The sequence below is a fragment of the Myotis davidii genome, unplaced genomic scaffold (assembly GCF_000327345.1).
Source record: "Myotis davidii unplaced genomic scaffold, ASM32734v1 scaffold1380, whole genome shotgun sequence".
Lineage (NCBI taxonomy): Eukaryota > Metazoa > Chordata > Mammalia > Chiroptera > Vespertilionidae > Myotis > Myotis davidii.
The window spans coordinates 258,113-282,130 of record NW_006291969.1 but is presented as its reverse complement, the minus strand read 5'-3'; the positions used below and the strand labels follow the sequence as shown (position 1 = coordinate 282,130).

Sequence of the window (24,018 nt, the reverse complement as noted above, 5' to 3'; positions counted from 1 at the left end):
GATGAGGACATATATGCAATAATAAAAATATATATATAAAATAAAAAAAGAAAAATGCCGTTTACTTCATATATAACTTTTTGTGTGTGTACACAGTATGAGCTCTTCAACACCAAAAAGTATTATAGCTTTTCAAACTGGAAATGAAAAGGCAACTGTAGCATTGGATTTTCATTTCTAATAAGATAAATATTGATAGCCATAACCCATCTAACCAAAAAGCTCTTTGGGATCCTCAATAATTTATTAAAAGAGTAAAGTATTCTAGAGTCCAGAAAGTAAACTACAATAGACAATCCAGCTTTGATGGGTCCATTTCTTGGACTGGCCTCATAAAGAGCCATTGTTATGAAATTTCAAGCCCCTTTTTAAGTTCCTGGCGGGGCCCACATTATGTTGTTTTTATAGCTCAAGAAGCTGGTTTTAATGACAGGAAGAAATCTGACCCAAGTTTCTCCTTGACATGATGAGGTTTTTGTCTATTTTGTTATTTATTTTTCATTTTCCCTTTTTTTCTTTACTCTTTTTCTTTTTTCTCATTTTTGTCCTTTTTAAACTTCTTTTTATCATTTTTATTTTATTTGGTTTGTTAGTGTTTGTTGTTATTTTTATATTTGGTTGGCACTGTGTTTTGATTCCATTATAAAGATCAGTTCATCCAGTGAATTCAGGAAGTGTCTTTCTTTTGAGATGATTTGGGCCAAGCTTCTCACCAGCTTTTTCTAATTTTAAGTTCACCTTGGGACACCTTAACTCTAAGGTCAGCAGTAAGTCCAACACACTGTAATCAAAACAGCCCTGTACTGGCACAGAAACAGGCATTTAGATCAATAGAACAGAACAGAGAACCCAGAAATCCACCCAAACTATTATGCTTAATTAATATTTGACAAAGGAGGCAAGAGCATACAATGGAGTCAAGACAGTCTCTTCAATAAATGGTATTAGGATAATTGGACAGGAACATGCAAAAAAAATTAAATCAGACTGCCAACGTACATCATACACAAGAATAAACTCAAAATGGAAAAAAAATTAAATATTTAGTTGTGAAACCATAAACATCCTAGAAGAAAACATAGAATTTTCACTGATACAATGAGACAGCATAGAGGGACCTAGAGATGATTATGCTCAATGAAATGAGCCAATCAGAGAAAGACAAGTATCTCATAATCTCACTTATATATGGAATATAATGAACAAAAAATAAACCTGACAAACAAAATAGAGCCAGAAATAAGGAAGAATGCAACAAACTGAGGATTCTTGTGTGGGTTGGGGGTTGGGGGGTTGGGGGGGAGGGGAAGAGATTAACCAAAGAATTTATATGCATATATGCATAACCCATGGAGACAGACAATAGGGTGGTGAAGGCCTGGGGAGGGGGGCAGGAGTGGGGAGGAGGGGGTCAATTGGGGATAAAAGAAGGGTCATCTGTAATACTTTTAACAATAAAGATGAATATTTTAAAAGATACCTGCCTCCCTACCCCCACCCAATTGATGTGGAGTTTTAATGCAATTCCAAGAAAACTTCAAGAATTTTCTTTTGTGGAACTTGACTCATGGATGTTAAAGTTTACATACAAGAGCAAAGTGACAAAAAGAACTCTTCCTGAAGAACACAATTGGGAGGATTTAATAAAGACAGTGATATAGGTGGAGGGATAAACAAACAGCACCCAAAAACTATTCTATAATTGCTATTGAAATTTTCTCTTAAAACCACTGTAATGAGGCTTTGCCCTCCATCACTGCATTAAAACTTCTCTTCAAGTCATCAATGATCTTAACAATAACCTAGATCCAATCATTAACTCTCAATCCTCATCTAATTTAATATATTTTCTCACTTGCTATTCTCTCTTGACTTGATTTCTGGGACACCACATTCTCATTCTCTCTCTCTCTCTCTCTCTCTCTCTCTCTCTCTCTCTCTCTCTTTCTCTCTTCTGTTTCTTTAATTGTCACTTCTTTGTCTTCTTTGCTCCTTCTCCCTGAACTCTTAAGGCTGGAATTTGCCATGGTTCAATCTTCAGTCCTCTTCCCTTTTCTCCTCTATATACATTCAGTTTCTTGGGCCATCCAGTCTCACGGTCTAATACCATCTCTATGTCCATGAGTCCCAGATTCGTATACCCAACCCAGACTAGACTTGGATATCAAACTGCCTACTTGACATCTCCACTTGGATGTCTGATATCTCAAAAGTAGCAGGTCCAAAACTGAACTTCTGATCTTTGCCACCAACCCAACCAATCAGGTCAAAAATGTTATAGTTATCCTGACTCCTCTTTTTCTTTCACACCCCATGTAGACTCTATCAGGGACTCCTGTTGACTACCTTCAAAATATACCCAGAATCTGAACTATTTCTCACTACCTCCATTGCTACCACCTGAGTTTGAAGCACCCTAAGTTCTTCCCTGGATTATAATGACAGTAAGGATCTTGCTTCCAACCTTGTTCCCTTGTAATCTATTTTCCACAAGACTGATCCTTTATTTATTTTTTGTTTGTTTATTTATTTCCTTACCCAAGGACATAATTTTATTGATCTTATAGAGAAAGGAAGGGAGAAAGAGGAAGAGAGAGAAACATTGGTTGCCTCCTGTACATGCCCTGTTTGAACCTGCAACCTGGGTATATGCCCTGACCGGGAATAGAACCCAAGACCTTCCCACGTATGGGATGACACTTCAACCAACTGAGCCACACCAGTCAGAGCAAGAGTGATCCTTTAAAAACAAAAACAAAAACAAAAACACACAGAGATTTTGTAAATTTTAATTATGTAGATGAGCAATGAATGAATGAACAAATAAATAAGTATTGTTCCATAGCTCAATCCCAGTTTAATGTACACAGGATATCCTTCAATTGGCCATCAATGAACAAGTCAGGTTTATATAAAGCCTCATCCAACTTTAGTACCTTCCACAACTTGGCAGTGGGTGAGGGAAATATATTTAAAATATATATATATATAAAATAATAAAATAAACATTTTTGCCTGAAATTCTGGCTGCTGCTGCTGCTCTGAATAGGGTGGACTGTGAGGGTGGTCAGGAAATGTTACATAATTATAAGGACCTGAAAACTTTAGAGGGGAGCCTCAACTTGCTCTGGATAGTGGCCCAAAGCAAGGCAGACTGTTGCCTGAGCAGGTCAGAGAGGTTTAGTGTCAAGGCCAGAAAAGAGTTATCTCAGTAAAAATTATGTAGTTCCAATCACAGGCACGAAGCAGGGCGGGTTTCCAGCATGCAGGCAAGACAAGCATGGCTGGATATAGCATCTGAATATTAATTGTGAAACACCTGCGCTACTTCCTAAAGAGATTATTCTTTCTACCTCATCTACTCCTCTTTGAACAAGATAGAACCATTTTATTTATTTATTTTTCAATTACAGTTAGGATAGAACAATTTTTTGTCCTTTTCAGGGAAACATCATAAATACCTGCCTAACCTCAGCCGCTAAATTGAATTTCCTATCTTAGGCATCAACAGTACAGTATTACTTGGAAAGGTACAATTGAGGTACAAATATAAGTGCCTGGTATTTTTTAAAAATTTGCTTTATTGATTAAGTTATTACATATCTGTCCTTATCCCCCTATTATCCCCACCACCTCACCACTCTTGCTCTCACTCCCCTAGTGTCTATGTCCATTGCTTATGCTTATATGCATGCATACAAGTCCTTTGGTTGATCTCTCCCCCTTACTCCCACCCTCCCCTGCCTTCCCTCTGAACTTTGACGGTCTGATCGATGCTTCTCTGTCTCTGGATCTGTTTTTGTTCATCAGTTTATGTTGTTCATTATATTCCACAAATGAGTGAGATCATGTGATATTTATTTTTCTCCAACTGTATAATGCTCTCCAGGTCCATTCATGCTTTTGCAAATGGTAGGAGTTCCGTCTTTTTTACAGCAGCATAGTATTCCATTGTGTAGATGTACCACTGCTTTTTAAGCCACTCATCTACTGATGGGTACTTAGACTGTTTCCAAATCTTAGCTATTGTAAATTGTGCTGCTATGAACATAGGGGTGCATATATCCTTTCTGATTGGTGTTTCTAGTTTCTTGGTATATATTTCTAGAAGTGGGATCACTGGGTCAAATGGGAGTTCCATTTTTAGTTTTTTGAGGAAACTCCATACTGTTCTCCACAGTCTGCATTCCCACCAGCAGTGCACAAGGTTTCCCTCACCAGCACTTGTCATTTGTTGATTTGTTGATGATAGCTATTCTGACAGGTCTGACAGGTGTGAGATGGTACCTCATTGTTGTTTTGATTTGCCTCTCTGCAATAATTAGTGACTTTGAACATCTAAATATATATGAGAGTAATATGCAAATTGACCAAATGGCAGAACGACCAGAATGATCGTTCAACCAGTCACCGTGAGGCACACTGACCATTTCTTGGTCCCTCCCTACTGGCCGGCAGGCTCCAATCGCCCAGTGGCAAATGGGGAACCGGAGATGGGTGGTGGCGGGGGGCAGGGCCAGCTGCCAGCAGTCGGGGAAGATGGCCCTAATCACAGGCCAGGCCTACAGACTATACCCACCCATGAATTTCATGTGCGAGGCCTCTAGTGTTTTTATATGTCTCTTGGCCTTCTGTATGTCCTCTTTCGAAAAGTATCTATTTATGTCTGTTGGCCATTTTTTTGATTGGATTGTTTATCTTCCTTTTGTTAAGTTGTATGAGTTCCCTATAAATGTTGGAAATTAAACCCTTATCAGAAATATCATTGGCAAATATGTTCTCCCATGCAGTGGTCTTTCTAGTTGTTTTGTTGATAGTTTCTTTTGCTGTGCAGAAGCTTTTTATTTTGATGTAGTCCTATTTGTTTATTTTCTCTTTAGTTTCCATTGCCCTAGGACAGGGGTGGGCAAACTTTTTGACTCGAGGGCCATAATGGGTTCTTAAACTGGACCGGAGGGCTGGAACAAAAGCATGGATGGAGTGTTTGTGTGAACTAATATAAATTCAAAGTAAACATCATTACATAAAAGGGTACGGTCTTTTTTTTTTTTAGTTTTATTCATTTCAAACGGGCCGGATCGGGCCCGCGGGCCGTAGTTTGCCCACGGCTGCCCTCGGAGCTGTATCTGTGAAGATAGAGCTTCGGCATATGTCTGAGATTTTGCTGTCTGTGGATTCCTCTAAGATTTTTATGGTTTCCCATCTTATGTTTAAGTTCTTTATCCATTTTGAGTTTATTTTTGTGTATGGTGTAAGTTGGTGGTCAAGCATAATTTTTTTGCATGTATCTGTCCAATTTTCCCAACACCATTTATTGAAGAGACTGTCTTGACTCCATTGTATGTTCTTGCCTTCTTTGTCAAATATTAATTGAGCATTGTGGTTTGGGTCGATTTCTGGGTTTTCTATTCTATTCCATTGGTCTATATGTCTGTTCTTGTGCCAGTACCAAGCAGTTTTGAGAACAGTGGCTTTGTAATACAGCCTGATATCTGGTATTGAGATCCCACCTACTTTGTTCTTTCTCAGGATGGCTGCAGCTATTCGGGGTCTTTTTTTATTCCAGGTGAATTTTTGGAGAGTTTGTTCTAGGTCTGTGAAATATACCATTGGTGTTTTAATTAGGAGTGCATTGAATCTATAGATTGCTTTGGGTAGTATGGACATTTTAATGATGTTGATTCTACCAATCCATGAACATGGTATGTTCTTCCATCTATTTATGTCTTGCTCTATCTCTGTTTTCAGTGTCCTGTAGTTTTCTGAGTACAGGTCTTTTACCTCCTTAGTTAAGTTTATTACTAGGCATCTTAATTTTTTGTGTGCAAGGTAAATGGAATTGTTTTTTTTTTAATCTCTCTTTCTATAAGTTCACTATTTGGTGTATAAAAATGCCATAGATTTCTTGGCATTAATTTTGTATCTTGCTACATTGCTGAATTCATTTATTAAGTCTAGAAGTTTTTTGATGGAGTCTTTAGGGTTTTCTATGTACAGTAGCATGTCATCTGTGAATAATGATAGTTTTACCTCTTCTTTTCCAATTTGGATACCTTTTATTTCTTCTTCTTGTCTAATTGCTATGACTAGCACTTCCAGTGCTATGATTTACAGGAGTGGTGAAAGTGGGCATCCTTGTCTTGTTCCTGTTCTTAGGTGAAACGGTTTTAGTTTTTACCCATTGAGTATGATGTTGGCTGTGGGTTTGTCATATAAGACTTTTATTATGTTGAGGTATGATCTCTCTATTCCCACTTTGCTGAGGGTATTTTTCAGCAAATGCTTTTTCTGCATCAATTGATATGACTATGTGGTTTTTATCTCTCAATTTGTTTATATGATGTATCACATTTATTGATTTGCAGAAACTGTACTATACTTGCATCCCTGGGATAAATCTTACTTGGTCATGGTGTATGATCTTTCTGATGTACTGCTGGATCTGACTTGCTAGGATTTTGGCATCTATATTCATGAGGGATATTGGCCTGTAGTTCTCTTTCTTATGTTGTCTTTATCTAGTTTTGGTATTTGGGTGATGCTGGCTTCATAGAATGAGCTTGGAAGTATTTCTTCCTCTTGAATTTTTTGGAATAGTCTGAGGAGGATAGGTTTTAGTTCTTCTTTGACTGTCTGGTAAAACTGCCCTGTGAAGCTGTCTGGCCCTGGGCTTTTGTTTGCTGGAAGCTTTTTGATGACTGCTTCCATTTCCTTCATAGTTATCAGCCTATTGAGTTTTTAGATTCTTCCTTATTGAGTTTTGGAAGGTTGTATTTTTCTAGGAACAAGTCTATTTCCTCTAGGTTGTCTAGTTTTTTGGAATAGAATTGTTCATAGTTTTTCTTTTTTCTTTTTTTACAATCCTTTGTACTTCTGTGGGGTCTGTTGTTATTTCGCCTCTTTCATTTCTGATTTTGTTCATTTGGGTCCTCTGTCTTTACTTCTTGGTGAGGCTGACTAGAATAAACAAGAAAATCAATCTTGTTTATCCTTTCAAAGAACCAGCTCTTTGATTCATTGATCTTCTGTATTATTTTTTTGTCTCTATGTCACTTATTTCTGCTCTGATCTTTATTATCTCCTTCCTTCTGCTCACTCTGGGCTTTTCTTGTTGCTCTCTTTCTAATTCTTTAAGTTGTAGAGTAGATAATTTATTTCCATTTTTTCTTGTCTTTTGAGGTAGGCCTGAGGTATAAACTTCCCTCTCAGGACTGCTTTCACTGTGTCCCATAGATTTTTGAATTGTTTTGTTTTCATTGTCATTCGTTTCCAGGATGTTTTTAATTTCTTCTTTGATCTTTTTGGTAACCCAATCATTGTTTAATAGCATGCTATTCAGCTTCCAAGTGTTTGAACTTTTTTTCATTGTTTTTATTGTAGTTTATTTCTAATACTAGAGGCCCAGTACACAAAATTTGTGCATTCGGGGTCGGGGGTCCCTCAGCCCTGCCTGCGCCCTCTCACACTGTCCGGGAGCCCCACAAACGATCACCCCAAAAAGGTAGGCCCTGCCCACCCCGTCAAGGCTCCTCAATGGATCTCTCCACAGAGGGAGACCCTGCCCACCCACCACAGCCTGCCGGTTAGTGGCCTGCGCCTTCCTCTTTGGGGCGATCATGGAGCCCTCCAATTGATTGATTGATGGCCCTGCTGGCCAGTGTCTTGGGCCTCCCTCTGCAGGGAAATCATGGGGCAATGACCAGGCCCCCGACCAGTCACATCGCACTCGCCTTGGCTGGCCTGGTGCTAGTGGGTGTCATAGAGTGGTCATCCAGGTGGTCGTCTGCTCTTTGGCCATTCAGTCAGATACATATTATGCTTTTATTGTTATAGATTATGCCATTGTGGTCTGAGAAGATGCTTGATATGATTTCAATCTTCTTGAATTTGGAGAGACTTTGCCTGTATCCCAATATGTGGTCAACCTTTGAAAATGTCCCATGTGCACTTGAGAAGACTGTATATTCCATGGCTTGGGATAAAATGTTCTAAAGATGTCAATTAAGTTCATCTGATCTTGTGACTCATTTAGGATTGCTGTTTCTTTACTGATTTTTTGTCTAGAGGATTTATACAGTGATGTCAATGGGGTATTAACATCCCTACTATGAGTGTGTTGTTGTCAATCTCTCCCTGGATATCTTCCAGGAGGTTTTTTATGTATTTGGGTGCTCCTGCATTGGGTGCAAATATGTTTACCAGGGTTATGTCCTCTTGTTGTTTAGATCCCTTTAGTATTATGAAGTGGCCTTCCTTATCTCTTGTTATGGCCTTCACTTTGAGGTTTATTTTGTCTGATATAAGTATTGCTACCCCAGCTTTTTTTTCATTTCCATTTTCCTGAAAGATATTTTTCTATCTCTTCACTTTCATTCTGTGTGAGTCCCTTTTTCTGAGGTGGGTCTCTTATAGGCATCATATATATGGGTCATATTTTTTTATCCATTCAGCCACTTTTGATTGGAGCATTTAGTTGGTTTATGTTTAAAGTTATTATTGATAGGTACTTGTTTGTAGCCATTTTTATTTTTTATGCCTGTGTTCCTTCTTCCCTTTTGATTTCTTATTTTTATACCAGTCCCTTTAGCATTTCTTGCATTGCTGGTTTGGTAGTGATAAACTCCCTTTGCGTTTTTTTTGTTGTTGTTGTTGTTGTTTTTTTGTTTTGTTTTTTGCCTGTGAAGCTGCTTATTTCACTTTTCTGAAGCTGCCGTTTGCCTTTGAACCCAGTGTGTATTGCCCAGCGCCCAGGAATTTAGAAAATAAAAACACAAAAATCGTGCCCACTAAGTTTTTCTGACATTTGCTTTTTGTTCTTACCTTGGAAATTCAACTGATATCTCTATGAAAGTATTTTCAAGGAGAAAATTACAAACCAAGGGATTTACATGAAAAAGTAGCAAATATTTTTAAAATGTAATTTTGCTAAAATGTGTTGAGGCTTTTCTTCTCTGTCCCTTGCATTGTTAGACATCGTTGTATCCTTAGACGTTTCAAATTAGTAACTTTCTTGACCCTGACTTTGTGGATTCTTCCTGTTACCCTGTCACCTCGCTGCACAATGTTCCTATTTAAACAAAGCTGTAAATGAACTCCTCATATGACCGAGAAATGCGGTCCCAGCTCTTTGAAAATTTAATCAATGTGGAACACAATCCCATTCTGTGTGGCTGCAGACTTGGAGTGACACTGATTTCCCCCCAGAAAACGATGCGGTCAGTCTGTAGTCTTGTGCCTGTGAAAGTTAGCGTGGTTGCAGCACGTGTTCAGAATGTGTTTCTGCTTTACAAAGAAAAGACCCAAATTACCAGCCTTTTTCACTCCTGATGAAGTGTGTCTAGAGGCAGCTGGGGAGACGTGCAAGGTCTGAACAAAGACTGTCTACCGTCCAGGGTTCTAGGCATCATGGGGAGGATGGAGGTATACATAAAAAAAGAAGAATCATAAGTGAGGTCCGGGCGCAGGGAGGCCTCGTCGGATTTCCTGCCAACAGCCTCTTGAGAAAGAATCAGGCAGCGAGCCCTGAGTGGAGAACTCATTTAAATTCCCTTCCTTTCGCTTTTCCAGTTGCCGCCGCACTTGCAGCTGGCCATCCTCCAGAGCCCAGCGCATCCAGGAGGCAGGAGGACCACAGAGGGCGCCTCAAGCGGGCGGGGCGAGTGCCACTCACCTCCCAGCCCCGCCCCCCCCGACTGACGGCCTTTAAAGAGCGGAGGGAGCTGGGGTCCGGGGAAACGAGCGTCTGGGTGCAGCAGCGGTGGAGCGCACTACCATGTCCCTGCAGGTGAGCCGGAGGGTGGGCAGGCCGCGCGGGGGGACAGCTCCCCAGAGGGCAGTGTTCAGGGGACGTGGGGCGCCGCAGCTGCCCTCTAGGGTCACGTACCTCCAGCGCTGTAATGTAGCCTCACCCGAGAGCGGTCCGTGCTGATCCCGAGGACGCCCCCACCCCTTCGCCAGCGCCCCCTTACTGCAGTGGAGACCACGCCGGCGCCGTTCTTTTGACGGCGAGCCGGGGCTCCCTATGGCAACTCCTGTGAACCCCAGGGACTGGTTAAACGCTAAGTAGGCACCGGCCCCAGGGAGCTGGTCGCGGGGTGGATCGGGGAGGACTGCGTGGCCCTGCCCTGACTCCTTCTTGGAGGTGGAGGCGAGGACGTTTGGGGTCTCACTCGGGCCCCTTTGCTTTTAGTACAAACAAGGGCTCTCTTGGGCAAGGGCAAATATCTGTAAAACTCAATTTAAAAATACCATTTTTCTGATATGTGAAAAATATATATACTCAGGGTGAAAAGTTTTGGGAAAGAGAACAGATATAAAGTAATTAAAAAACGATCAGCCCTAGCCTGTTTGGCTCAGTGGATAGAGCATCGGCCTGCGGACTAAAGGGTCCCAGTTTCGATTCTGGTCAAGGGCATGTACCTTGGTTGCGGGCACATCCCCAATAGGGCGTGTGCAGGAGGCAGCTGATCGATGTTTCTCTCTCATTGATGTTTCTAACTCTCTATCCCTCTCCCCTCCTCTCTGTAAAAAATCAATGAAATATATTTTTTAAAAAAAACAAACAAACAAAACGATCAGAAATTCCTCACCCAGGTGATCACTGCTGACTTAATAGGTTACTTATACATGTATGCCAAAAATATGTATGTGTGCACCCAGGCATGGCCATGTGTATGTACCTATGTGCAAATATGTGGGTATATATAGACACTGATTATGCTATTATGTATATACATTTGTTCCTTTATGTAACACTATGTTACCAGCATTTTCTCATCTATACTAATAAAAGGGTAATATGCTAATTAGGGTGACATTCTCCAGACGTCCATCCAGACAAAGCCTCGCAGCTATGGCGGCCAGCAGTGGCAGCAGCAGTAGGCTAATGGGGGTGGCACCTTCCCCTGATCAGCCCAATTGTCTCCCGCAGAGGGACTCCCCAGTAGGACATCCCCTGAGGGCTCCCAGACTGTGAGAAGAGGCAGGCTGGGCTGACAGACCTCCCCCCCGCCACCCCAGCCCCTGCCACAGTGCACAAATTTTTGTGCACCATGCCTCTAGTTATTAAATATTTTTCTAAAATATAATTTAAAAATATCTGCTTACAATTTCTTGGAACGAGCATGGTTCACTTCATTAACGATTCTTTAAGGAATATGTTATGGTGGGCAAAGGCACATCCTCCAGAGCCAGCCCATTTCAAATCTAAACCTCTCGCCTTCTTAGCCTGTGACATACTTAACCCCTCTATGCCTCAGTTTCCTCGTCTAAAAATGGAAGAGAGGGATTGTTAAGGCTAAATTTGCTGCATGTATAGAGCATTTAAAAATGCCTGGCATGTGCTAGTGTCCAATAAGGATAAGCATGTCCTTGAACCTTTAGATATTTTTCTCTTATATGTGACATAATTCATATCGAACCTTCCCCCAAATAATCAAATCTTTCAGTGTCAAAACTTTCTTCCTTTTTAGCTTAGTACTTTGCTTAGTTTTGTTTGGCAAAACACACGGTATTACTGATTCAGATATAACCTCAAATTTGTATTTTAGAATTACAATATGTTTACTTCTGCAGCAAAGTTTTTAGGCAAGCTGACAGTGGTGTAAACTTGGACATATTTCTTTCTTAGATGATGAAAATAAAAGGCAGACTGCTTCTTCAAGAAAACACATCTTTTTGAGCTAGGAAATTCATTATTTTACAATTGGCACATGTCTAACCCCTTTCGCACACACCTTTGTGCAATTTGATCTTCCCAATTCAGTTTCTCAGCGGGGACGGATTGCTCACAAAGGCATCATTAACACCATATGCAGTGACCATGTTCTTTGGCTGCAGGAAGTAAAGTTAGAGTAGGCGAGAGTCACCCTCGGGGGCTGTCTTCAGGAGCTTTCCACAGAGGCCAGGGTGGTCAGTGCTCCTAGGCAGTAAAAGACTGTGTCCATCTCCAGGAAGGCAGGATGCACCCACTGTGAGAGACAGGAGGGACACTGGGCTCACTGCTACCACCGGGGGTGTGGCCAGGGGTCCTTGTGGTGAACACATGAGCAGGAAAGGGTCTGGGGAGAGGCCTGAATGCAGTTGTTTCAAAGACTCTCCACCACAGTTGCCAGGGAATGAGGCACATGTGCATTCATCCAGGATGTTAAGAACTGGGCTCATCTAGGACAGCCAGCTCTGATGAGGCAGAAATTCTTCACTGACAGCAGTGAGCCCAGCTCCACAGAAGCACAGGAATATTACTAAACGTTCCCCTTTGCCCAGAGTACTTTAGAATTCAATGTAAACAGCTGTACATTTAAAGCTGCTTCTCACCTAGCTTTCAGATCCCCCTCATATCCACTCACATAGTCATTTACTCAATAAGGAGCGCACACAGGCTGTACCACTTGCCAGCACTCTGCAAGGCGTGGCTCTTGCTACCAAGATGAATATTTATGTCTGCCCTCTATTGTGGATCTATGAGGGAACAAGCATATATAGTCCCACCCAGACTTTATGTTGAGCCCTGATAATTGCTGTCCATGCTGCCTGCAACCCCTCCCCGTTCCAGACCATCCCACAAGCGCTGACCTCCAGCTCAGCTCAGCTCTATCTCCTCTGGGAAGGATTCTCCTGCCCCTACTGCTGTTCCCTCCTCTTTGTTCCCAGAGCACCCAAATATCACATGATCATTACTGACCTGCTCATCTCCCAGGGGTCCCTGAGCTCCTTGAGAACTGGCTGCCCTGTTCATCCTGGCTGCCTAGCCAGTATGTGTGTTAAATAGTATGTTTCAGGTGATGAGCTCTGGCAGGCAGAATCAACAGAATAAAATAAAAATATTTACATTCTTAATTGTATTTAACCCTAACACCTCCCTGCTTTAGATTGATAGGATCTTTTTTTCAGCAAAAGCCGAGTCTCAGAGGAGCCTAGGTGCTTGTGCAGAATCCCATAGCAGCGTGTCTCTCACAGTGTTCCTTGCACTAGGGTTCATCATGGCTGGATGGGAAAGTCCTCAGAGAGAAGGGCACCTGGGAGCCACACCGTAGAGCAGGACTATACCAAGTCAGGGTGCCAGGGAAGGGCGTGCTGGAAAGAGAAGGATCCTGGGCCCTGGAATGGGTTTCTCTACCTGGGGAGGGAGGAGAGACAAGGACCCCTGACACTGCCTGTGAAACTGTGTCAGGGGCTGAACTCCTCTGTGGAGAGGGTCTGAGATATTCATTAGCCTGTCCATAATATGAAGAACAATTTTTCAGAAACTTCTTCCTAGAAGGCAGGTACCGAGCCTTAGAATTCTAATCAAGGTTTGGCTTGCCAAAAGCAATTGAGTTGCTGTTACTGGAAAAGGGCATGAAACTTCACAACAGGACACCGGAGACTCCTGGCAAACCGAAGGGGACGAACCCCACGCCTCTCTGAATAGCCCTGCCCTGTCTTGCCCTAACGAAGCCCCACCATTATTGTAGCGTTGTTCTGTTGTCCTAATTACAGACACAATACATGCACATTATAGAAGATTTGGAGAGTATAGAAAGTATTAAAACAACCAGAAAACTTACCAGTAATCAAAGGTAATTTTTACATATTTTATTATATTTCTTTCTAGTCTTTATTTTTTCCATATTACTTACAAAGCTGAGTGTATGAAAACAATTTTGTATTCTTTGTTAAATTATTTCTTAAAAGTATTTTTCATGTCTTGCTTCATTGTAAATACTTTTTTCATTTTTTTTCTAGGACTAGTTTATTTTTCCTCAAAGAGTCTTGTAATAAAAATAATAGTCAAACTTTACTGACCACTCACTATGTGCCAGGTACTATTTTGAATATTTTACATGTGTTAACTTATTTAAATCTGCCTAACAACCTTGTAGATAGGTGGTGTTATTGGCCCATATTCCAGATGCAGAAACAGAGGGGTTAAGTAACTTGCCCAAGGTCACACAGCTCTGAAGTGGTGAAGCTTAGATTCAAACCACTCAAGTCCAGCTCAAGTCTGTGTTCTTAACCATGATGTTATGTATAATGGAACTGACAGTTTCCTAGAAATATTCAGGAAAATGAGGCAGGGGTTTGTCCCTTGTCACATGGACCCATGGTTCTCAGATTCCTGGAATAATTGGGGTCATTTTCAAGGTTATTTAGGTTGGAGACTCTGGTTTCCCATTTGCAAGGGATTTTTGTTCATTACAAAACAACTATTCAGTTGTGCTACTGTCCTGTCTTTGGTGCTGGATAGAAATTTTATCTAGCAGCTCTGCTGAGATCACTGGGGTTCTGAAATTACAGTGGGGCTATCTTCTTTCTCTGCCACGCATTTGGTTCTTTGGGTTTGGAGAAAGAAAATGCAGGGTGGGGATAGAATGCCTCACTGAGACTGTCGTGTTTGATACTCGACAATTACCTTTATCCCAGGTTTAAAACAAATAACATTAGGTAAAATATAGTCTATTAAAAAATAGAATGGGAAACTTCCAGTAAAGATGATGGCTTAGCCCAGCCAGCGTGGCTCAGTGGTTGAGCATTGAGCTACGAACCAGGAGGTCACGGTTCGATTCCCGGTCGGGGCACATGACTGGGTTGCGGGCTCGATCCCCAGTAGGGAGCATGCAGGAGGCAGCCAATCAATGATTCTCTCTCATCATTGATGTTTCTATCTTTTTCTCCCTGTCCTTGCCTCTCTGAAATAAATTAAAAAAAAAAAAAAAAGATGGTGGCTTAGGTAAACACTTGCCTCCTTCCACAGCCACATCAGAATTAAAACTAAACTACACAACAATCATTATTCAGAACTGCCTGAAAACTGGCTGAATGGAAGTCCTACAACTAGGAAATGAAAGAAGAAACACATAGAGACTAGTAGGAGGGGCAGAGATGTGAGGGCTAGTCCCATACCCACATCTGGCAGATAAAAATTGGGAGGGATCTCTCTGCTGCAGAGGTCCTCCCCGAGGAGCGAGGGGCCCCAACCCCACTCCAAGCTCCCAGTTCAGGGTTCCATTGCCATGAAGAGTAGTCCTTATAACTTCTGGCTGCAAAAACCAGGGGAGATTGAGGCTGAGGGAAACAGAGGGATGCTGGAATCCCAGGCAATTCCTCTTAAAGGGCCCTTACACAGACTTAACTCTTAGCTCTGAGCTCTAGCACTGGAGCAGCAGCTCAAAAGGGACATATGGGGAGGAACTGAATTGTCTAGCATCAGGGCAAGAGCTGGAGGGACATCTTTCTCCCAGACATAAGTGCTAGTAGAGGCCATTGTGCCTTTGATGAGCTTTCACCCTACAGAGCCCACAGGCAGGCACCATATCTGAAATTCCATCAACCTGGCTCACACAGTTTGCCCTGATGGTTTCCTGAGGCCCTGCTCCACCCAACTTTCAGGCCTACCCATGCTGTTTTTCCAGTGGCTTTTCCATGTGAATGGCTTTGTTGTGCTCATGCTTCAGATTTTCTTTTAAAAATCTATCAAACAAGAAGCATCTAGCTTCAGCATGCCGAATACCTCTCATTAAGTGGCCCTAAGCCCGGCACTAACAGCAGCCAGCCTTGGTTCACAGTGTGGCCTTACCTGAGCACCTCCAAGCCCAGCACAAGTAGCAGCCATCTGCAGATCACTTTGTAGCTCATGCCAGGTGGTCCAGAGCAGAATACAGGTGATGGCTGACTGTGGCCTGCACCTCCTGGGAGGCCCCAGGGCCAGTGCACCCAGTAAGCACCTTTAGACCATGTCGAAGCATCACTACCCAACCAACTCCACAAGCAACACACTCAAGGGGCAGACTCAGCAGGCACCAGAGCCCCATTGAAGTAAGTCCTGCTCTGTTGAGTGTGTCCCTGCACAATTGATCTTCAATGGTGATTGGAGCTTGGTGGTCAGAGCTCAGTGGTTGGTGGTTGCAGTCAGTCCTTGTAGCTGATTGGCATGGGGGTAAATCCATCCCATTGACATACCAACAGTAATAAAGTCTCAACTATAAAAGAAGGGTATACACAGACCACACTGGGGGGTGGGGGACAAACCTCGAATGCACAACTTGGGTGATCAGGGAGGCTGTGTCCCTATAGGTTCCCACTGGAACCTATAGAACACCTAGAACACCTACCATATTAGGACACTCTGCCAAGCCTGGAAGACATAGCAGCTCTACCTAATTATAGAAATAAACACACCAAACATGCCAAAATGAGGAGATAAAGAAACATGTCCCAAATGAAAGAACAGTACAAAACTCCAGAAAAAGAACTAAACAAAATGGAGACAACTAATCTACTAGATGCAGAGTTCAAAACACTGCTTATAAGGATGCTCAATGAACTTAGTGAGAACCTCAACAGCATAAAAAATGACCAGTCAGAAATTAAGGCTGCACTAACTGAAATGAAGAATCATTTACAGGGAATCAACAGTAGAGTTGAAGCTGAGAATCAAATCAGTGATTTGGAATGTAAGGAAGCAAAACACGCCCAATCAGGACAGCAAAAAGATAAAAGAATCCCCCAAAAAGGAGGTTAATGTAAGGAGCCTCTGGGACAACTTCAAGTGTACCAAGATTTGCATCAAGGGGGTACAGGAAGGAAAAGAGGGAACAAGAAATTGAAAACCTAGTTGAAAAAATAATGACAGAAAACTTCACTTACCTGATGAAAGAAATGGACATACAAGTCCAGGAAACTCAGAGAGTCCCAAACAAGATGAACCCAAAGAGGCCCACACTAAGACACATCAAAATTAAAATGAAAAAGTTAAAGACAAAGATAATTTTAAAAGCTGCAAGAGAAAAACAGTTAGTTGTCTACAAGGGAGCTTCCATAAGACTGTCAGCTGATTTCACAATAGAAAATTTGCAGGCCAGAAGGGATTGGCAAGATTAAATTGTAGAGCAATTAATTGCTGATTAAATTGATAAAAAGCAAGGGCTTACAACCAAGATTACTCTCTCTACCCAGCCAAGCTATCATTCAGACTTGAAGAACAGTTAAAAAGCTTCCCAGACAAGAAGAAGCTAAAGGAGTTCATCACTACTAAACCAGTATGGTGTGAAATGTTAAAGGATCTTCTATAAGAAAAAGAAAAAAAAAGATAAAAAATTTGAACAATAAAATGACAATAAATACATATATGTCAATGATTGAATCTAAAAAAACCCAAAAAACAAATGAAGTAAAATAGTAACAGACTCATAGATATAGAGAAATTTTGATAGTTGCCAGATAGGAGGTAGATTGGGAGAATAGGCAAAAAGGTGAAAGGATGAAGAAGTACAAATTTATAGTTACAGAATAGTTATGGGAGGAGGTAAAGTACAACATAGGGAATATAATCAATAATATTCTAATATCTTTGTACGGTGTCAGGTGTGAAATTTATCAGGTTGATCACTTAGTTATGTAATGTCTAATCATTAATCTAATATTGTATGTCAACCATAATTGAGACATAAAAATGATTTTTAAAAAAGAATGGAAAATTTCTATTAAGGAAAACAACCACCATAGCCTTTGTATATACACTAAGAGGTTAAAAAGAGGACAGGAACCAAGTTTCTAGGTGCACTGTGTCTCAGGAGGAATATGCCAAGAGGCAGCTTCAGGCCAAGCTGAGGGTCCTGGGAGTTAGGCAGAGTTAAGTCCTGAGGAGGGCAAAGTTTATTACTCAGTCTATTTGTATACAAAGTCCCCAGGAAGCCAGTTGCTTTTCACTAATCAGCTCTAAGTTGGCTGAACAACTTCTCTTTTCTGTAAATTAGTTGAAATAAATCTTACAAGTTTTGTTTAAAGGAATCTACACAATGAAAGCAGAGATACTGCCCTCAGAAACTAGCTAGTCCATTAAAAGGGTACGAATAATACTGATGCTTAAGACTGTGAAAGGCATGTGCCCTGGACAAGATATTAATTGGTAGCAAAGCTATTACATATAGTGAAGTGTAGATTTAGCAAGAAGTGAAGACAGTGTCCATGAGGTTGATCGAGAAAGCTGCATTGAGTGTAATGCGATTAAACAGTTTTTAATAGAAATATTTATTTATGCACTTTACCTTACAGGAAAAATATGTCTTACAATTTGTTTAACCTTTTGACCACCTTCACCTATTTCCTCATCCCCAACACCCTGATTCTCACAACCACCAATCTGTTCTTTGTTCCTGGGTTTGTTTTTTATATACCATGTATAAGTTAGATCATGCAGTATTTGGCTTTTTCCATCTAACTTATTTCCATAGTATAATGCCCGCAGGGTACATTCAGTTGTCAATATTGTCTCCTTTTTATGGCTGAATAATATTTCATTGTATATCTCTTCTTTATCCATTCATCTGTTGATGGACACTTAGGTTGTTTCCATGTCTTGATATTATAAATATTGCTGCAATTAAAATAGAGGTGCAGATGTCTTTTCAAGATAGCAATTTTTTCCCTTCATTAAATACCCAGAAATGGGATTGCTGGATCATATAATAGTTCTATTATTTTACTTTTTAAGGAGCCTTCATACTGTTTTCCATAGTGGGCTGTACCATTTTATATTCTCGCCAACAGAGTACAGGGTTCCGTTTTCTCCACATCCTTACTAACACTTATTATCTTATCTTTTTGACAGAAGCCATTGTAACAGGTGTGAAGTGATATCTCATTGTGTGTTTTTTAAATTTATCTTTATTGAAAGTATTACATATGTCCCTTTTTTTCCCATTGACCCCTCTAGCCTGCTCCTGCTCCTCACCCCAGGCCTTCGCCACACTATTGTCTGTGTTCATAGGTTATGCATATATGCGTATAAGTTCTTTGGTTAATCTCTTCTCACCCCTGCCTTCCCCCTGAGATTCCACAGTCTGTTTCATGCTTCCGTGTCTCTGGATCTATTTTGTTCATCAGTTTACTTTGTTCTTTAGATTCCACATATGAATGAGATCATGTGATACTTATCTTTCTCTGACTGGCTTATTTCATTTAGCATAATACTCTCTAGGCCTCCTCCCGCCCCCCTCCCCCCCCCAATGCTGTCTCAAAGGGTAAGAGAGCCTTCTTTTTTACTTCTGCATAGAATTCCATGGTATAGATCTAACATTGCTTTTTTATCCACTCATCTACTGATGGGATTTGCATTTCCTGGATGATTGGTGAAGTTGAGCACATTTTCATATATCTGTTGGCCATCTGTATGTCTTCTTTGGAAAAAATATCTATTCAGATCTACCTCCCATTTTTAATTGGATTGTTTGTTTTTTGTTTTTGAATTGTATGACTTTTTAATAGATATTTTAGATATTAACTCCCATCAGCTATATGATTTTCAAATGTTTTCTTCCATTTGGTAGGTCTGTCTTTTCATGTTGGTGGGTTTTTTTGCTGTGCAGAAGCTTTTTAGTTTGATGTAATGCTACTTGTTTACATTTGCTTTTGTTGCTTCTGGTGTGGGTGTCAAATCCAAAAAAATTACCTCTAAGACAAGTTTCAATGAGTTGCCACCTGTGTTTTCTTCTTGGAGTTTTATGCTTTCAAGTTTTATGTTCAAGTCTTTGATCCATTTTGAGTTGATTTTTGTGTACCGTATAAGATAGTGGTCCAGTTTCATTCATTTGCATGTGGTTGTCCAGTTTTTCCAACACCATTTGTTGAAGAGACTGGCTTATTTGTCCTAAATTAAATTGACCATGTATGCATGGGGTTTTTTCTGGGCTCTCTTTTCCATTCCATTGACCTAGGTGCCTGTTTTTATGCCAGTACCATACTGTCTGAATAATATAGTTTTGTATTATAGTTTGAAACCAGAAAGCATGATGCCTCTGGTTATAATTTTCTTTCTCAAGATTGCTTTGGGTATTTGGAGTTTTTGTGGTTCCATACAAATTTTAGGATTGTTTTTTCTATTTCTGAAAATGCCACTGGACTTTTGATAGGGATTGCATTGAATCTGTAGGTTGCTTGCTTGCTTGGGGTAGTATGGACATTTTAACAATATTAATTCTTCCAATCCAAAAGCACAGGTTATTTTTCCATTTACTTGTGTCATCTTCAATTCTTAAACATTGATAAGTTGAACATTTTCAGTATTCAGAATTATATTTTGTTCACCATATCTTGTCTATATAACACATAAGTACCTGGAGTGGGGTCCATGAATAAGTTATGATAATTCTGGTCGAGCCAGAGCAATAGTAGTTTATTTCTGTTTGCATCTCTGTCCCCCTGCTCCTTTGAGTTCCTGCTGCTTCTGGTAAAAACCCCCAAACAGACGGGCCTGCATACAAGTAGCAAATGCATTATGTGCCTTTTCTCCTTTGCTTTAGGCTGATTTTGATAGGGCAGCGGAAGATGTGAGGAAGCTGAAAGCAAGGCCAGATGATGAAGAACTGAAAGAACTTTACGGGCTCTACAAACAATCTGTAATTGGAGACATCAATATTGGTATTTATTGTCATCTTTAAAATAGTGATATACTTTGATCAATGTTTATAGAAGCGTAGAGTAAAAAGTAAACTTGACAATATGTCTATCCTTCTTTTGGCAGAATGTCCAGGAATGCTAGATTTAAAAGGCAAGGCTAAGTGGGAAGCATGGAACCTCCAAAAAGGTTGTTAATCTGTAATTTGACAGTTTGTTCGATGCTTCTCTGCCTCTTTACTTTTGTTCATCAGGCTATAATGTTCTTTATTATCCATAAATGAGTAAGATCATGTGGTGTTTTTCTTTCACTTCCTGGCTTATTTCACTTAGCATAATGTTCTCCAGTTCCACCCATGCTGCTGCAAATGATAAGAATTCCTTCTTTTTTACTGCAGCATAGTATTCCATTGTGTAGGTTGTTAATTCTTAAATTCAGTGAACTTTTTTAACTTCTAATGCATCTGTTTGTGAGATGATCTGTTTGTATCTTTCTAGGATTATCGAAGGAAGATGCCATGAATGCCTATATTTCTAAAGCAAAAGAGCTGATAGAAAAACATGGAATTTAGAATTCAGCGTATGAGAAAACTTTCCTTTTGAAGCCTTCATAATGGTATCATGACCTAACATTTAGAGGAGAAAATGCACTGTTAACTCATTACATCTCATGAAAATTTTTGCTAGTAACATGAATTATAATCTTTAATTAGAGGTATGATGAAACTATATATTTAAGGAAATTTTACTTGCTAAAAACCAGGTGGTTTTTTTTTTTACATTTAAATTTATTTAGGTTTCTGATTCATCGTGTGTCAAAGACTAATCAATATAAAGAGATGATTTTAAACATTTTCAAAAAAGTATTGCTCTAGTAGTGTGTGCACAAAACATTAACAATTGTTTGCTCTTTTTTAAAATAAATATATTTTTATTGATTTCAGAGAGGAAGGGAGAGGGAGAGAGTGATGGAAATATCAATGATGAGAGAGAATCATTGATTGGCTGCCTCTTGCATTCTCCACACTGGCGATCGAGCCCACAACCTGGGCATGTGCCCTGACCAGGAATCGAACCGTGACCTCCTGGTTCATAGGTTGATGCTTAACCACTGAGCCATGCTGGCCATGCACAGTTGGTTTATTTTTGGGGTTTTTTTTGGCTTATCTGTTTTTCTATAGTGGTGTAATCAACATTTTTTAAAGAACCAATAACAAAGCTATTCTTTTGTTGCACCATGTAGCTTTGGGGTCGACACTGGCACAGGCCCGATTCCAGTCCTGAAATATACTACCTAGTGGTAATATACCTCTTATGTTGAGTTTTATCAGAGTGAAAGTATAGAGTCTGAAATATATTGGCCCAATACTCAGTTTTTCTTGCTGGTACACAGACTCTCTGAAAAAAGATAGTTTCTCTCTTTTTTAAATCCTTACCTGATGATATATGTGTTTATTGATTTTTAGAGAAAGAGAGAAACATCAATGTGAGAGAAATATAGATTTGTTGCCTCTGTACACACTCTGATCAGGGATCAAACCCACAATCTAGGTATGTGCACTGACCAGGAATGGAACCCACAACCTTTTGGTCTACAGGACACCACTCCAACCAACTGTAGCCACCCAGCCAGGATGAAGATAGTCTCATTTTAATAGTTCTAAAATATGTTTGAGATTTCATAGGCTACAAATCTCCCCAAAACAGTGTCCCTCTATTGCCTGCATGAGGGTTCAGGTTTGGTATGGTATGACCAGAGGGACAGATTGATTTCATGTGGCTTTAAAAAAAAATCTAGATTCACTAGATGAATTTCCAGGGGATTATGCTGAATGGGGAAAAAAAGCTAACCCTTAAAGGTTACATACTGCCCCATTTCTGTAACATTCTTGATACAGATCTAAAAGGCTGACCAGGGATTGCCAGGGAGGAGGGACACAGGTGTTGTTAAAAGGGCAGTGGGAGGAATCCTGTGGTCTAGGAATGTTCTGTATATTGATGATATGAATGATGGTTTCCTGGTTGTGATGTTACACTAGATGTTTGTGGGATGTTAGTTTTAGGGGAAACTGAGTGTTTCCATATTATCTCTTTCAACCACATGTGAATCTACAATCGTCTCAAAATAAAAAGTTTAATTAACAAATCTAGCTTGATTTCTAATTTGGAAAATTTGTAGATGTAACAGGGATTCTCATTTCTATTAAGTTTTGCCTAAAGACACGATGAGTCAACATCCAAATCCAACAATGAGAAGACATCAGCAGTGGAGGCCTGGTCCTTCCAATAAGGCCTTGAAAACTCTCAGAGCTATCCCCATGTGGACCTCACCTCCCCACGTGGAAAGGCAGGTGAGAAAGCTCACCCCAGAAGCCTGGCATTGGCTCCTTCATGGGATTTCCATTTGTGGACTATACTAACTAAAAGTTATTTAAACTAATAATAAAGAATCTAAATTACTTTAGCACCAGTTCTTCTGTAAGGGAACCCTGGAAGTCATATACCAGAGAGTAAAGCACAGCACAGCACGTACTAAACATTTAACATCATTTGCTTGAGGCTATCTTTAGCCCAAATTTATTATTATGTGAATTCTAGCTCAAAGTCCTTTCTCCATAATAAATTTTATATTATTTGTTCTTTGTTAAAAAGTACTGGTAAATTCTGAAAACTATCTCCTGTATGCATTTCCTTTTATCTTATTTACTAAGACTTTATATATGATTTTAAAAATTGCTAAAAAACATGAACCCCATATTATGTGATCATAAACATATCAATGCTTTAAAAGTTAACATTTTAATGTATGATGCTGGGTTAAGCAGTTTTAGCCATAAGCAAGAGACATCGGTTACATCAATCAAGTACTAGAGTTTATTGTGAAGATCCACAGGACATAAGGAAATCAGGATGTCTGAGAGGATAGCCAGGATTCCAAGGACAAACAGTTTGGGGATCGCCGGAGACTGCAGGATCCACACGGCTCAGAGACACCGGGCCTCTTCATTCTCATCGGGAGCATCTGCGGTTCCCATTTGTAGGCTTCATTGTTTTGACTGGGCTCATTTTCCCTACTTCTGCTTTTCCCCCTTTTAGCTCCTGTTTGCTTCCAGCTGTTCTACTTCCTCCTTTTGTCAACATCAAACGCTCTCAGGGTGAGGCTGAGGTGCCTATGGGACATGGCGTTTGTACTTGGCCACTCCATATTCCCCCTCGGCCAAAGTCAGTCACTGCCAGGGTGGCGGCAGGGCCATCCAGAGCCAAAGGGCAGCCGATGTAGGAGGAACCCAGCAGAAGAGGGCAAGAGCTCCCAGGCACTCTGAGTACCAACAGAGCAGCCGGCACTGATTGCTTAGGACCACCTTGTTTAACCAAGAAGTAGGTTACATTTTCTTATTAAATGGAATGAACCTACATTTTAAAAGATTAGATCAAGCTTTGAACCCTTGTGCGGATGAAACAATAATTTCAAGCATATGCCCTGTCTGCCATTTTCACTGTTAAAATAATTGAATGTAAAAATGGATCATTTACTAAGCAGGAATTTTGTTGATAAACTTCCCACAGATGAGACTCAGATGAGATTCTAATACAAAGACAAAGGCCCTACCAGAAGTATGCTTGACCCCTCTGACTTTTGTCCCC

General features: G+C 40.4%; 1 protein-coding gene across 2 annotated transcripts; it reads left to right on the top strand.

Annotated features, from left to right (window-relative positions):
* Positions 1 to 9,557: 9,557 nt before the first annotated feature.
* ACBD7 (acyl-CoA binding domain containing 7) lies at positions 9,558 to 21,351 on the top strand. Of its 2 annotated transcripts, none has more exons than XM_015565045.1 (4): positions 9,558 to 9,784; positions 20,280 to 20,397; positions 20,501 to 20,527; positions 20,872 to 21,351. In XM_015565045.1, exons 1-4 carry the CDS (start codon positions 9,773 to 9,775, stop codon positions 20,943 to 20,945), a joined length of 231 nt encoding a protein of 76 aa, XP_015420531.1. In that variant the 5' UTR covers positions 9,558 to 9,772; the 3' UTR covers positions 20,946 to 21,351. The 2 variants fall into 2 exon arrangements, with proteins under 2 accessions (XP_015420531.1, XP_015420530.1); XM_015565044.1 differs by having other exon boundaries at positions 9,603 to 9,784; positions 20,501 to 20,563.
* Positions 21,352 to 24,018: the final 2,667 nt, after the last annotated feature.